This window comes from Primulina tabacum, chromosome 5 (genome assembly GCF_025594145.1).
Source record: "Primulina tabacum isolate GXHZ01 chromosome 5, ASM2559414v2, whole genome shotgun sequence".
Lineage (NCBI taxonomy): Eukaryota > Viridiplantae > Streptophyta > Magnoliopsida > Lamiales > Gesneriaceae > Primulina > Primulina tabacum.
The window spans coordinates 10,189,838-10,206,282 of NC_134554.1; the positions used below are offsets into that span (position 1 = coordinate 10,189,838).

At 35.6% G+C, this 16,445-nt stretch overlaps 3 protein-coding genes and 1 pseudogene across 4 annotated transcripts; all 4 read right to left on the reverse strand.

Annotated features, from left to right (window-relative positions):
* Positions 1-787: 787 nt before the first annotated feature.
* Positions 788-2,475, reverse strand: LOC142546386 (putative cyclin-D7-1). Of its 2 annotated transcripts, XM_075654071.1 has the most exons (6): positions 2,083-2,475; positions 1,902-1,991; positions 1,728-1,826; positions 1,435-1,642; positions 1,193-1,308; positions 788-1,118 (listed from the first exon to the last, which is right to left on the reverse strand). In XM_075654071.1, exons 1-6 carry the CDS (start codon positions 2,341-2,343, stop codon positions 924-926), a joined length of 969 nt encoding a protein of 322 aa, XP_075510186.1. In that variant the 5' UTR covers positions 2,344-2,475; the 3' UTR covers positions 788-923. The 2 variants fall into 2 exon arrangements, with proteins under 2 accessions (XP_075510186.1, XP_075510185.1); XM_075654070.1 differs by having other exon boundaries at positions 1,728-1,991.
* Positions 2,476-4,185: 1,710 nt separating this feature from the next.
* Positions 4,186-7,127, reverse strand: LOC142546387 (uncharacterized). Its single transcript, XM_075654072.1, has 8 exons — positions 6,958-7,127; positions 6,494-6,549; positions 5,731-5,874; positions 5,228-5,301; positions 5,059-5,113; positions 4,929-4,991; positions 4,719-4,846; positions 4,186-4,560 (listed from the first exon to the last, which is right to left on the reverse strand). Exons 1-8 carry the CDS (start codon positions 7,001-7,003, stop codon positions 4,482-4,484), a joined length of 645 nt encoding a protein of 214 aa, XP_075510187.1. The 5' UTR covers positions 7,004-7,127; the 3' UTR covers positions 4,186-4,481.
* Positions 7,128-7,904: 777 nt separating this feature from the next.
* LOC142546385 (L-type lectin-domain containing receptor kinase S.4-like) lies at positions 7,905-10,107 on the reverse strand (annotated as a pseudogene).
* A 3,927-nt stretch (positions 10,108-14,034) lies between these two features.
* LOC142544107 (protein PSK SIMULATOR 1-like) lies at positions 14,035-16,146 on the reverse strand. Its single transcript, XM_075651187.1, has 3 exons — positions 14,794-16,146; positions 14,344-14,517; positions 14,035-14,127 (listed from the first exon to the last, which is right to left on the reverse strand). The coding sequence occupies exons 1-3, from the start codon at positions 16,144-16,146 to the stop codon at positions 14,035-14,037; spliced, it is 1,620 nt and encodes a 539-aa protein (XP_075507302.1).
* Positions 16,147-16,445: the final 299 nt, after the last annotated feature.

Consider the following 16,445-nt stretch of genomic DNA (forward strand, 5'->3'; position numbering starts at 1 on the left):
ATATATTTGTATTGGCATGGAGCCAATTCTCTTTTGCTACTAGAACATACGTGCTAGTGCAATACAAAGGCGTAGCGAAGTCGCGTTTTGGCATCCAAACTTTTTGTTTGCTAGAAAAAATTCAGCATTTCACTATGCCATTCATTGAAGAACTCCTCGGTTTTGAAGCTTTTCCATCTCCCTAAGACCTTCCTTGTTCCATTGACTGTTGCCTCTAGTGGTTTGGTCTTAGAAGACGCTTTCAGTACAAACACTACAAAACAATAAAAAGATGTCTGACCGTGAAAATTGAGCCTTAAATTTTTCAATGAGCTCGAATCAAAGATTGAAAAAATTTAAAAAAATTTGTTCCGAGTTCGGTTCAAAATCAAAGCTCGGATTTGAGCTCCGCTCGCGATTGTATATATCTTTTTTCAATTTTCTCTTATCGTTGCCACTATCTCCAAGAGTTCTTTGTTCGATAGATTATAATTTTCTTGTTAGTTTTATCTTTTGATTGTACTATTTCTTACAAAACTATTATTTATAAAATAAAACGAAATAAAATAAAATGAAACTTCAAACATTAACATCAAATCATTATATTTGGCACAAAAATTAATAAATATAAAATAATATTTTTATAATTTAATCTATGTACACGCATTGCGTGCAACTAATTTGCTAGTTTTCATGAAAAATATAGAAATATTATGGAATGGTATTTTGGGGAAAAAGGGTATGCTTTAGAGACAAAATAATTGTTTTAAGGTCGTAATATATCTGATTTTAAGACAATTTGCGAGATTTCCACAAATAGAATATATTATATTACAACTTTAAAAAATGGATCACAATATCATATTAAATGTAGATGGCACCCTTTCTAAAAGCTTGATCTTTTGAACACAATCGATTGAATGAATTAAATTTCAAATCACTTATTATGCTGCTTCTTCCCTCTTCCTCTTTCTGATTATATTCACCCTCGGCATCTTTAAAAGAGAGAGATCAACTCGATAATCGTAGCAGTTGTACAACTCCACCTTCAACACAGTTACAGGACTCAAAGAATTCCCACTGTGATGATCTTTAAACCATAGTTTCTCCATCATTTTCTGGCACCTAATCAGATCATCCTAGATCACCAAGAAAAATAGCAACTCATTACAAGTTCTCGAAAAATCTTGCTTAGAGGTATGATCTAATTTACCATGTGTTTTTGAGGGATCATTGTGTTCAAGGGAGTTATGGAGGCATTATTCTCATAAATGCATCTGACTGCAGACATGGCAATGACGCTGGACCGGAACTCCAAAAACTTGTAATCTGTAAAAGTTATAAATGAACATAGGATTTATTTATTTTCATGTGTTCCTCGGACACAATCTTGGAGACTATAAAGTTATCTGATACTAATGTAATGAAAGAGGCAGCTTCAGCGGATTAAGGCACCTATAACAGCATCAAGAAGCAACTGTGTAACGCGTGAAATCAAATCGTCGAGACGGGTTTTGTTCAAGGAATCGATACTGCATATCATAAGTTCAATGTAAGAAAATGGGGTTGAGCAATCCATCCGCCAGGCTAAGGTTTTCAAGAGCGTCAGTTCCATTTGCTGAATCAAGCCTGGTGAGAAGGAATCTTGCTGCGAATTCTCCATCTGCTGTATCATAAACAAACTTCTTCATTAGCATGGCTATAACAAGATTCACGTACGAAGAAGCAATAAGAAATGGAGTAATGACCTGGAACTCATGCAACGGGAAAGTGGTTGATTCATTGAGTTTAGAGGCGACCGACAAACACGCAGTCGAGAGAAGCTCAAACTTCCAAGATTTCCATCCCTGCAAGATTTTTTGAATTGCGTAAACCAGTGACGAATTGGCGAATTTTGAAAAGAAAAACCAATATATATTTACTTGGCATTCACGAGTCATTGAAATGAACCGATCCAGATAATTGACAGCGTTGAAAACAGTGCCCGGAGAGAGATTCATCCGCCTTTGAGACTCCAAAAGATGAAACAAACCGTCAAAACCTTGTTACTATTCAGCATGCATGAATTTGAAGAAACCCCTAAATTATGTGGTAAAAACTCACCTTAAGAAGCGAAGAAACGGCCGTGAACCTAGCAGTACTGATCAAAGAACTAGAGTTGAGCAGCTTCGAGTAGCCAATATCAGGCATGTAGCTCGACTCCTTTTCCAAGAAAATCCCGACAACTTCTTCAAAATCCGGCTTGCTCGAATAGAAACACGAATTAACATGAACTGCATGGTTTTTCGCATGAAAATCATCTGCATCTTCTTGCGCAAGCAACGGATTCATCAGCCAAACTTCATTGCAGAGAAGGCTTTCCATTCTTGGATAATCTTCTAAAAGATACAAACAGAACGAATTCTGAAGTTCAATATTAGGATAAAATGGAAGCCGAAAAAAAAGGATGCAGCAACATGATTTGTGGGATATATACTTCAAGAATTTGATGAAAGAGTGTGGGACGATGTACGTGGGTGGTTCTGACAAGTGAATATATAAGTCGTGGGTGGGGGAGGTTTGGGAATGGATATTGTGGGGGGGGGGGGGGGGGGGGGGGGGGGCATGGTAGGGTACGGTGGGGGTGTGGATTCAAGATGTGGTTGTGTGATGGATATTGTAAAAAAGAGAGCACCACGTCCCTCATGAAACGGGGTAAATGCACACCAAATTTTAATATCATATGTATGCACGAATATTATATCTATCTATATACTTATATACAATACTATACATACAATTTTATTGAGACTGAAAGTGTAGATTAATTAAGTTTGGTATTACAATACTATACACATTTGGTCTTCAATTTTTTGTATTTACGCACGCGCTGGGATGGGTCCATTTTATGATTCACATTGCAATCATATTTAACTGCATCTGGATTTGTACTCATAGACAAATAGGAATTCTTAAGACGAAAGATTGAACGCAAATAATAATATTTTCCCAAGGATAGCAAGGATTGGTTATATAATTATAGATAAAATTCAATATTTTCCATTTTCTTCAATAATTTTAAAACTGTCCGATCGTCATACAATTCAAAAGCTTCTCCATATGCTTAAGAGCGAAAATGAAATTTGATCTTAATAAAACATATTATCTTCTTGTGCATTTAGCCTGGTTTTTTTCCCCTTTGCTCTCAATTTTAGGCAGACATATCAACAATATCTATCCGGTTTCGTGTTCCAAAAATCGCAAAAGAACTAATTTATCTTGTTTAATGGTTACATTTGGATGTGTACGTAAAAAAGATGTTCCGACCTGTATATGTTGTTGCCAGCTAGAGACATTTGACTGCAGTAAACTAATGCGTGAGTGCACGAGGAATATCGATGTTCATGTTCTGCGTTATTGCTCTTACCATTGCCCCATATTAATCAATTGGATTTAGATTTTTTAGGGCTAGCATTCAATCCACGCCTAAGATCACGTCAACATTACATTACATCAACCGTTGTATGTGTGGATTATTAAAGTAATAATGACATATTAAGATAAAAAAGATACAATTGACGACATTTGCAAGAGTTGAATAAAAATCATCAATCAACACAACATGAAAAGTACGTATACAATCTCAAAGATGACTGACTACTTAGCATAATATATTCAATTACGTAATTTCCAACACATTACTCTATATATCTTAACGCGATACTAACTTTTAAAAGAGCACGATTTATGTGCCAAACACAAATTTTTTTTCCAACATATCAACTCTGTTGTATCTACAACAAATAAATTATTTTACATATAATAAATTTATTAAAATATCTGATTCAATATATACCAAGTCCGCCTCAAGCCACCAAAGTTGGAACTGATTTTAATCAACACCTTTCAAAATAGATAGCAACTATGCTTTTGATATTAGATCGGAGCAGAGAAATCAAAATGAGCCGGCACAAACTGGACCATGATTTTAAACGTAATATATAATGATTGATATAAATAAACCTTAATTTCAGAGTGCTATGTTTATATATATATATATATACATACATATGTATGTATAGAAAACATCAATTATATTGACTTTAACGGACTTTCAATTTTCCTCCAACGCCACAAGTACCTACTTTGATTTTTGCTATAAAAAAATGGGCGACAGGCCATTGGAGCTGGATAAGGGTGATTTCTTGTAAATAACTGGAAGAAATATGAAGTCTTAGAAACATAGATATGAATTGAAACTGCAGTGATTTAACGCTTCCAAATCTCACATCAAATCAAGAAATCTAATTTCCTACAGACTCCATATCTGAAGACAATAACAAGAGATTTATTGAGCACCTCCGTCTCATTATAGATACATGATACGGGAACCCGGTGCTGCCCAAGAATTACATGTAATCCTTAAAATCACTGGTGAACTGAAGCGCTCGCAAAAATTTACTTTGAGAGCATATTCAAGATAATATGTGCTATACATCTGTCAGCAGAATCTGTCAATGAATTCATTGCAACTCGTAAGTGGAGAAACAAAACCCCATACGTCCGTCGTTGGTGGCTTTCAGTTCCAACTTCTGAAAAGGGCTGCAACGACATTCATCATAAACAAATATTGCTCATTATCTCAAGCATATACGCCCTCACTAAGCAAATATAACCATGATTGGTCACCTGTGTAATGTATTGATGTAACAGTTTATCGAGTGACTTTAAAGTACAACTACGAGCCAAATGAAGCTCACCTGCTATTAGGATCATAATAGAAGCCATCGATAGATCCATCACTACAAGAAAAGCAAACATAGTAAAAGCCAGCGATAGTCAATCCACAGTCACTCCCAACATTCACAAAGTATTGCTCTTTCCACCTCTGTTGAGCCAAATCAGAAGACAAAAATTAGATATGAAATCCTTAAAACAACTGTTGCAAAGGATAGATGATGGGTTATTACCATAAATATGTGAGGATAGTTACTCAGGTCCAAAGATTTCCCACCATCAGCTTCTACTTGGCTCTGAAAATATTGGAAAAAGATCAAGAAAATACAAATACAAACCGAAGAAAAAGCTTCATAAACTCACGGATAAGGGTGAAAACGATGGAAACTTTGTCCAATGCTTTATGTCATCTTCTGCCCTGTTTGTATATGCACAATGCACAAATATGCTTCAATCAATAAGTTATACCATCTCCTGATTCTTTGAATAAAGTTGGTTTCTGGTGTACGAGGATAAGAATTAAAAGACATACGTTGCACCCCATTTTCCAGTGAAGAAAGTATAATTCTTGGTGTCGACAAGTTCCCCTTCCCAGAAAGTAACTACCTGACATCCAGACCAAACAGGATGAGAGAAAATGAATAGAGTTCAGCACTTTCAACTGGCTTATATATGTACAATTGACAGCCTCAAAAAATGTAGTCCTACAAGCTTCCATTATATGTTGATGAGAAACAGTATCTCTCAGTCTTCCAATTTATAGGCATGGATAGTCAACAATTCAATTATAAGTTGATAATTTGACCAGGAGACTGATCAAAGTGATCAATCCAGATTAAACAATTATAATCAAGGAAAGCGCACAATATAATGTGCGTGAACTGATTTCCAGCAGTTAATAATCTTGGATATTGCTATCATATAGATATAAACCACGGCTAATCAAGATGTTTATACAATGAATCAGCTGCCTCAAGTGAGAGATTCACAGTGATATGACCTTTATAATAGATGCTTTAAGAGTTAAATTCTTACCGGTGTGTCTGCCATAGGAACATTTAGAGCCTCCATTGTGCCACATAAATACCCGTGCTCAAGATCACAACCTTGGATGCGCACATTTACTCTCCATGCTTCATCTTTCTGAAGACTTGAAACATTTTGGGTCCCTGAGAAAGACTGTGAAAACCATGGTTGAGTAAACAATACCAAGCACACCTATGAACAATGGATGCAATGACACACTACCGAAAAGATATTTTCTCATTTATATAGTTCACTTTGTATAACTGGGAGAAACATATTAACCTAATATCATCCAAGTATCTTAATTCTCAACTCAAGGATGCGGGCTGTCTCATCCCAAAAACATTGTCCCAAGGTCAAGATTATCACAGTAGAAACATCAAATTCAACTTGTCTATATTTTATTATGTGAGCACAAGTTCAACGAATAAATACGACTATTACACAAAATCAATCATAAGTCAATGAATCAGCTTCTCCAATCAAGTTTGAGATACATGCATCTAGAAGCGATTAGAATTACAATAACCAATGTGCCGAGTACTCCAATCTAATGAGATGGTTGATGTCAAACATTATACATGCTTAATCAATGTCCAGTAAATGTAATGGCTATGTGAATAAACACAACAAAACATTCCGAGAAAGCTACATATGTGCGGTCCGCAGTTAACTGTAATCGCAAATAGAAGACTGCCTCTGCCAAATTGACGGTAAAAAAAGCTAAAAACTTCTCCGGGAGCAAGATTAAAAGTTATGGGTGTAGAAATACCTGCCCAACACTTAAAAGAGAACAAGGCGGAGGTAAAGTATTCCCTGAAGTTCCACCTTCACAATAAAAAGTAAAAATAAATACCAGTTACAAGTAAAAGACAGCTATATCAATTCCCAATTTGCATTAAATAAGCAAATCCAAATAACATCAGCACAAAATACGCGTAGAGATAAAGCTAGGAAATTTCAATCAAATAGAAAATATTAAAGGTGTTTTTTATTTATCTTCAATGATTCCTCCCTAAAACAACAGATTTCAATTCTCATGCTCCAGAAAATTACAGGAAGAATATAGAAAACCCAGATCAAGATCACCCGATTAATCGCCAAAATTCAAAGTTTCAGTCCCAAAACAATAAAGAACCCGTATTTTCAATTCAGGAATCAAATAAGCACCTCAACAACAAACAATGCTAAAGGAAAAAGTAATATATAGTCAAGATAAGAAGAAAAATCGAGCACCTGAGACTTGGGAAGGAGAAGAAGTATCGACTACTCGCACCGGCATTTTCAACTCTGCTCGAATTTGTAAATTTCTCGAAACTCAGTTTCCGCCGGACTTTTCCACTTTGAATTGGATGGCGGTGGGGACTTTACAATTGTACACAAATAAGGGTTGATTACGTCCAGGGCAGTACCTCGATGTGTGTGAATTTGTCCATTTAAATCATGTATGCACAAGCGTGTGCGTGTGCGATGTTTGCTTACACGGTTTTTTTTACTTAATTTTATTTATAATAAAAATAATATTATAATTGTAAAAATTAAGGATTAAGACACCAAATTTGTCAATATTATCTAAATTCTTAACAATATAACATATATTCTAAAATAATTATTTGCATTATTTCACAATTTCATGTCCTTTTGTTTATTAAAAAATATCTTTCCTTTGCCACCAACGACAACCGAAAAAAATGTCCTCAAAAAGAACTCTTTTCAACAACTCGATACTACATTTTTCAAATCTTAGTTTAATTTCGTATTTTTCCAGTTCCAACAACATGTTTTAACATTCTTTAGTTTTTATTAGAAGCCCGTCATGATCCTCGAACTTTTCTTTATAATCATCTCATTATAGAAAGTGTATTTTTATACAAAATGACAGTTAATTCCAATGCATTTGTAAATTCAGCTTTCTTTTTTCATTCATTTAAATCTCACTTTTCGGCATCAAATGGAGGAGGTAGAATTAACGACCAAATCGAATATTCCAGTTGTTTATTATTAGAAGTTAGATTTTTGTTTTCATATTTAAATTTGTACATATGACACGCTCACAAAATTCATAGTAAACATAAACTTTACAACTCCGAAACTAGTAAAAAAATCGTATACACCGAACTAAATAATCTAGAGTCATGGTTCAATCGGTTTTTAATAATCAGTTAGAACACCCCTAGTCCATAACACAATTCTGAATGTACAAAGTTTTTTTTTTCTTTTTTGTTGTTGAATAGTATGTACAAAGTTGATGAATGTACAAAATAGATGAGTAACATGGAGAGTTTCAAAACTCAACACTATCTAGCAGCACCTAAACTAGGCGAAGTGGAAACAGTGGCAAAACTTGTATGCAGCATTTCGTTAGCCAGAAGTGCGCTTGTACTGGTTTGCTCGAACGAAGAAGATGCATATGCATCCAAATAATCTTCAAATCCTTTCTCAATATCAGTAATTGAACCCGCAGGCGCACTCAATATCTCCGGCATCTCGGCCTCGCCTTCCAAATAACTCACTATCTGCCTCGTACTGGGTCGCGCTGCTTGCTCGTTACTTGAACATAATAGCCCCAATTTCAGCACCATCAGAACGTCATGTACATTAAAATCACCCATTCTTCTTCTGTCCACCACATCAAGAATTTTTCCTTCTTTCCATTTACTCCACACATAATCAACCAGGAGTAATAATTCATCAGCCCCAGGTTCCGATTCTATCGGCCTCCGTCCACACACGATTTCAAACAATAGAGTGCCATAGGCAAATATATCAGAGCTTGCTGTGGCTCTCCCAGTTCTTGACAGCTCTGGTGCAAGGTATCCCAACGTGCCAACAACTCTGGTTGTGCCTGGATTCGAGCCATGATCGAATAGTTTAGCCAGCCCGAAATCTCCAAGCCTGGCATTCATTTCACTGTCTAGCAGCACGTTACTGGCCTTAACATCCCTGTGTATCACCACCTGTTCGTAGCCTTCGTGCAAGTATAATAGCCCGGAAGCAATGCCTTTGATGATCTTTAATCTTTGTTCCCAAGTCAGTACCCGTTTAGGATGACCGAACAAGAACTTATCTAAGCTCCCATTCGGCATAAAATCATAGACAAGGAGAAGATCACGACCGCGTCTGCACCATCCAAGGAGCTGGACTATATTTCTATGGCGAAGTCTGCCGATGCTGGATATTTCGGATATAAACTCACGCACTCCTTGTTTTGATTCATGCGAAATGCGCTTTACAGCAACTTGGGTTGTGGGATTACGCAGAGTCCCTCTGTAAACCTGACCAAATCCTCCAAAGCCAAGTAGCTCACTGTCCTTGAAACCTTTGGTTGCTTTCTTGAGCTCTTGGTACTTGTACCTATGAGGACCAATTTCAAGCTCCCATGATTCTATCACCTCAGCGTTCTTGATCTTATACATCAAGAAAATAGCCATTAAGATTGAAGCCAGTATAAAAATGGCAGCTGCCACCGTGGCAAATGCTACAATTCGGCCTATTGGTTTCTTCTTCATTGCTGGGAGCGAAGGGAGAGAAGCCAAATCCAAACTTTTTGCTTCCCCATTTATTTTGAAGCTCCAACCCAAGAGATAATGGGAACTTGCTAGCAAACCAGTTGAAGCAGAGAATCCGACATACATATATTCTTACAAGAATCGGAGACAGATCCAACTGAGAAGAAAAAAGAGGAAGATGAGGTTTGTACGAAGATGGCGAAAGAGTTACATTGATGACATACGTCCTCGAATCATACTCAATCCAAGCAACTACTGGCGTCCCACTCTTGAGGTTCAGATCGTTTTTCACAGAATTATCACCAAAAAATGCAGCTGCGGCAGATTTATTGGACACCAAGCTGTTGATATCAATGCCGACGTGGTTATCATTAATGTCTCCGAACTCGAAATCTTGAACCGTGTCGAACTCAACAGCAAACACATAGGTTGGAGAAGTTCCCAACGTCGCTCGAGTTCATCAGGCCGAGGTACTGGCTAGGAAGAGCCGTCGCTAGTTCCTTCGAAGGACGCGATAGTGAACGCCATTCCATGGCCACCAAGTTTCGTGTACTCGGGATGAATCGAAAACACAAAGCAGGTGGAGAAGGAGAAGCCAGGTTCCATTGACAGAGTTCTTGAACCGAAGTTGTGTGGGGAAAAAGGCGTGTCCGATCATTCTACTGGTTTCATTGGTCAGCTGAAGGAGGCCATTCTCATGAATCCGTGACACCCCGTTTAAGCTGATGTTCATCTTCGGATCATTAAATCCATTATACATGAATTCATCGTTCTGAGACGAAGCTGGGATCGCCAAGAAAGTGAAAGAGAAGAGGAGTATTATGGTAAACAACGCCATTGAATCATGTATCCCACGCAGGAATCTCGGGGCTCTTTAACAAAAGTTGACCCAACAATCTTCTCAACTGGGTGGGGTCGAAGGTTTCCTTGTATTTTCCAGAAAGTCGACTGATTTAATATTTAAACATCCATTCTTATCTATGCAAGCAAAAGAAAGTCCGATTGTTTTGACAATATGAGGTTAGGTGGTTCAGTAAATGATTTAAATATTTTTTCTTTTTTCTATTTTTCTTTAAGTTAAAGGGCTCTATGTATTTATTTATTTATTTTTTGAATCCAAAGGGCTCTATGTATTTAATGTATATATTTTGTGTAAATTTGCAAAAAAATTGTAAAAAATGGACATTATTTTTTTCAAACTTACACAATTATTTGAAAGATTAAATTTTAAGCCCTTTTTTATATAATGACCAGTTTGTATCTTAAATGGTTTAAAAATAGAAAAAGAATAGAATTTATACAAAGGTATTAAGATGATAAGAAAATGATTAACCTTAATATATTAATGTCCGTGGATGCCGGATGGCGGTGAGTGGACTTGGTTTTCTCACGGTGGAGGTTTTTATCCTTTGTTTTTTTCAGTTATTTTTTCCAAATGGTATTTCAACCTATTTTTAGTATTTTAGAGATGCAAAAAAAAAAAATTATTTACATAAAATGCATTTTTATATATATATATATATATATAATTCCAGCATTTTCCTCTATGCAGTTGAATAGAACCATCCTAAAAACTACTCATGCAAGATAATTTTCAAAACTAATTAAACATGATGTAGTAATCATAGCAGCACCCCTTTCTCCATTTAAAGTACCTCGACCCCCATTTTTCTCTTTAAAGCTAAATCTAATATAAATTAGTAAAATAGTTTAAAATAAAAATATATATTATGAAATATTTAATATGTTTTCTCTTTAAAGCTAAATTTAATATAACTTAGTAAAATAGAAATTTAATAAAAAGTTGTAAACTAAATTACAATAAATATATATATATATATATATATAATTAAATACTTAATATTTTTAAGCACACGTGTATACATCTTGTTGTTAAGATACCAAACAAAGTGGCTTTGACTTTGACCACTTTTTAATAGTCCTTCCGAATTCCGAAGAGGCGTCTACTTATTGTTTTTTTTTTTTAAAAAAAAAAATTGTAATCTTAGCTATATAATTTGATTTTTTTGAGTTTTATTCATATAATTTGTAAAATATTGGTTCCATACAATAACTTGGATTTGTTTGGGTTCGAATCTTATTTTTACTTGGATTACTAAATCCATCGAATATAATTTATCAGACACAGATTTTTATTTTACATGACACATGTATAGATAATAAAGATCATATTATTTAAATTAGAATTAATCTGATAAAAAAGACAAGAAAAAAATAAAATCAATACTTCAAAATGAGAAGAAAATTTTTTGTCATTTTCTTTTTATTTTTCTTTATATATATTTTAATATGTAAAATATATGTTTTATTCTTATCACATGAGTCACTTGTGAGAATTTCAGTGTCAAATGAACACATCAGGTGAATTTAGTGGTTTCACGTAAAAAAAAAAAAAAAAAAGACCAAAAACAAAAAAAATTCAAACTACTTGATGAAAATCAAACTTTTCATCAAGCTTTGATAAGTTAAAGAACGAACTAAACAAAAAATATACAAACAATGGGTGATGTGCTAAGTTTTTTGAAAACGATGTTCTAGTTGGTGCATAAATAAATCCTAAATAATTGTGCTATATATAACTTGAAAATTAAACTGATTTTGGTTCAATTTTGGCTCCAAAAGGCTGAACAAATTAGAGGTGTATTCAAAATGTGATATTTAAAGAGTGGGCCATTGCAGGCTCAGGCGCAGTATGAGCTCATATTCAAACAATTGGGCTCAGGTCTATTTCTAAACAGTGGGTCTGCCAATGAAGATAAGCAGGTGAAGCGAAGATTGTCCACCTAGGTAGGAGGATCCCAATAGGATACTGTTGCGTTGCCGGGAGGTGGAGTTCGCCCAAACAGGTGCTGCTATGAAATTATCTTTTAGACAGGGATGGAGCTAGCCTTCTTCTCGAGGGGGCGAATTTTTTTCTCAAAAAAATTAATCATTAAAAAAAATATAAATATAATATTAACTTTAGAATATTATTTTCTGAAATAAGAATCGATTACATATAACCCAGAAATAAGGACAGATCTTATATAGGGAAAAGCTCGGTAGATTTTTTTTTTAAAATATATGATTTTACGTATAAAATTTTTTATGTTATAATATAGAAAAATTATAATTAATAAATATATTATATTTTGTCCATTAGAAAATATTAAATTATTTCTAAATATATCCGAGGTGATTCAAAACACAAATTAATATTTGATTTGACTCGATCGATTTAGTTATGCTTTTGTGCATATAATTTGTCTTTTATTTATATCAAGACAACACAAATATAAATAAATATAGTAAACTTAATAGATATTAATAATAGTTTTTAATATTTAAACACAAGAATTATGAAAATATTGTTTTTTAAAGCTTAAATGTATAATTAAATTCTATAAAAAAAAAATAGAGCATTGCCATATATTTATGTTTATTACATCTAAATAATTAAATTATATAAATAATAGATTATTGTTTTATAGTTATGTTTAGTATATTTAAACTTAATATAAATAATTATTTAGGAATTTATAAAATTTTATTTAATCTATTTCGTAAATTAAAAGAATCATTTTTTTAAAACAAAAAATAGGAGCGTAGGTGGCTACTCCACGGCACTAATACATACCCACAAAGGCGCACGAGTTGAGGGTGGGTAGTGTCAACCACCCACCCCCACCCACGCTTAGTCCCTGCAGTGACAGGTATGAAGGCGAGCTATGAGGAGTGGCAGGTGAGGAAGGGAGCTAGAGATGAGTTGAGAAGTTAAGGAAGTTCTGAGGAGTTATAGATGAGCTGAAGATGAACTATGGAGTGTGAGAATGAACTAATGAGATGAAGATGAGCTAATGAACGCAAGGATGAGCTAAGCTATGGAGTGTGTTGTCAACGAAATTAATAAGGGTAAGATGCTCGCCCCATGCAGGCAAGCTAACTCCTAGTTGCTGACTCGCCCAAGGAGGGCGAGCTCCCATATGAAAGAGTGTGTGATAGGTGTTGAAGGCTTTGCCTAGGCGAGCTCTACACATGTGGTCATCTATACATGTATGGTCCCCCACCTTACACATGTGGTTCACACATTTTTCTTCTAAATATCAGATTTGAAAATTTTATTATTCATTCATTATATTCAGATTTTGGTGATGTCTTGACGACTTTTTTGGAATAGGTTGGCTAAGTTAAATGAGTATAGGATGCGCCAAATATTGATTTTTCTACTAAAAGGGTTTGGGTAGGGTAACATGTTCCGTAGAACAATATCTGCTAGCTAGTAAACTTTTTTGTGTTGGTTTCGTTAAAAAAATGTAATTTATTTATTTATTTATTTATAAATATATACTAATTAAATTTAAATTTTAAAATATCATAATTTCAGGTATGGTCTAGGATTAGGTTTATAAGGGTTGTCGGGGTTCTGAGCCATTTAGGTCATAGCAAACTTGACCTAGTTTTTATCCCAAAAATTGATTTGCATCCTTAGGATGTGATGTACTTTATTGATTTAAAGTCAATTTATTCCAAAATTATTATTTAAATTATTCTCATCTGTTTGGATATCCAGAGATTTTTCGAATTTCAAATCCCTTAATTATAATTTTTAACTCACGAGTCATGTCTATGCCATTCTGATACTGAAGTCATTTGAAATTAATTATTAAAATTATTTTATGACATCTAATTCCAAGAACCTAATGCAGCCTTAATTTGAATACATCGATCTTATACTACCATTACAGGTCGAGTTCTTGTTACCATAAACATATTGTCATCGTTAAGTCATATGAAAACATTTCCTTCATGATAGCATGTAATCAACCCCATGCCGTGACTCATTAATTGCAGTTTTGGTTGGTTCGTTCTTTGACTGAGCTGCTCCCCCAAGGGAGATCTGTTGGAAATCGTTTTGGTTCAACCAATAAAGACATGAGAGTTTTTTGGGCGTTTCTTGAGCTAAATCATAAAATATTTCCAAATCCACTCTCCTAAAAGAAAACGTTTCATAAATGAAGCCCAGTCTACGAGAAAAAGAGCCAATTTCCCAAAATGAGCCACAGGAAGATAATACTTCTGTACTTGGATTCGATAGAACAAAATGGCAACATACCTTCCCAAAATTCATAATTCTGCTAAAATTGCGACAAGAAAATCTCTCATGGTTTAGTTCAGCCAACTCAATTCTCTTCACACTTTCTTGCTCTTTCACAAGCTCGTCACCACCGTATTCGAGGAGTCTCACAAGTGCGTCTTCTTCTGGTTGGCTGAAATCAGGACGTTGCTCCTTTGAATTTATAAGCATTTTCCAAACATTTTCCATAACGGTTTGTGCACCGGATTTGGCAGCACCACATTTTCAAGAAATTCCAACTAATTCTTACATTCTTGCCATTTCATGTTATCATTTCTTCTTCAGGATGGAACATCGAATGGACAGAACATGACCAAATCCATCAGCAAATATCCTCAACCAATGCTTTTTATATAATACAAATGAAAAGTTTTTTAAAATGCTTCATATTAATTACACACAATTGAACAAACCAAAGCTATATCATACCCCATTTTCATACCTATATATGCAACTCAACCCAACCAAGAGCTCTGCAATGGCAGCTTCCGTCTTCACCTTATCCGAAAAATGTAATGTCTGCAACAAAAGCACGCCGGGCTTCGGATCGAATCTCATCTTCTCGAAACTCCTCTCCATTTCCCACTTCACAGTATAGTGAGCCATGGGTGCGAGCCACCTTAACATCTGTGTCATGGCATCCCTCCACCCCTCGGCCAGCAATGTGTCGTCCTCTGCCGATTTCATTTTCTTGCTTAGCTTTGTTCTTACAATAGCTTTCAGATTTTCAGGCAGCATTTGGTATAAGGACTCGCGATCGATGTGGTCCACGGGTTCTTTTGAATTCAAGTATTTTTCTGCCAAAATAATCACATTTGCGTATCGCGATGCGAGTCCTGAACCGCCCAGAGTGAGAGGCCCTGCAGAATGGAATGCATTGTTGTTTCTTGAAAACATTTCTTCAGATATAAAGCCATCATCGTTTTCTTTCAAGAAAAGGGTCGATCTTTGGCTGTGAAACCGTAAAAGAGTCGGCTTTGAGGGCTTTGAGATCGGGCCCGAATGAGAAAGAAACTGATCTTTGATTGAAAACGAAGGAAGATAAGGAACATATGGCCCGAAAACGACAGATATTCTCACAAATACTATGCATACAATTCTTGCCATTATGCTTACACTTTTATCAAACGTCTCGCACCACAGCGAGGCCTCTCTGAAATGGCTAACCATCTTCCGCTGATTCTCGAGTTTCTCGTTGAAAAGATCGAAATTCGCCTTCTGCAACTGCATCTGCCTGCTTTTCCATTGCTTCATCTTCCTCTCAGAGACCTCCATCTGCATCAAACCATCCAATGCCGCGTGCAAACATGACGTGGCCGAGATTAATTTCTCCAATTTATGCAACTTCTTCTCATTCACCCTCGATCCATATTCCAGTTTCCCCATATCAATTATCCCCCATTTCAAATCCGTGTAAACCAGATCAAACCGATTAAGCCCAAAATTGTTACACCTCTTTCCAAGCCGGGACACAGCAGAGGCAGCACGATCAAGATCCTCCACCATCTCCGCGCACGCCAGGCTCATGAGAAACCCTTCATCCCTGGAATTCAAGAAAGTAACCCCTTCGGATTTCATGATATCCTTTCTCAGCCTGTAAATCTCTTCGTCGGAGAGGGATCTGTAAAGGGACACCAATCTTGACATGATTTTGGCTGTTTCAAAGCAGAGTATACCCAAACGGGAGGATCTCTTCCTGTGCTGGAGGGCGGCATTGTCCCCGCCGCCACCGCCAATCAGAGAGGAGATATCTTGGAGCCAACCCCTGTTCTTGAATCCCATAATTGATTGTAGGAGTATTCGAACAAGGATGAAGATGAAAATGATTGAAAGCTTAGAAGATTTTCATGATGAGATACAGATGGGGATTTTACTCCTATTTTTATGATCGAAAATGGAGATGGGGTGGTGATTAGGTGTCGTTATAGATCGAAGGTTTGACCATCACATCACAGTTATTATTGAATTTTAATATTATTGTTATCATATCACTGTCAAATCTATAGGACATACTCCCTCTTAGCTAAAAGGTCCCACGATCATAATTGATAGTTAAAACTAAAATTTGTTTACACGCTTTC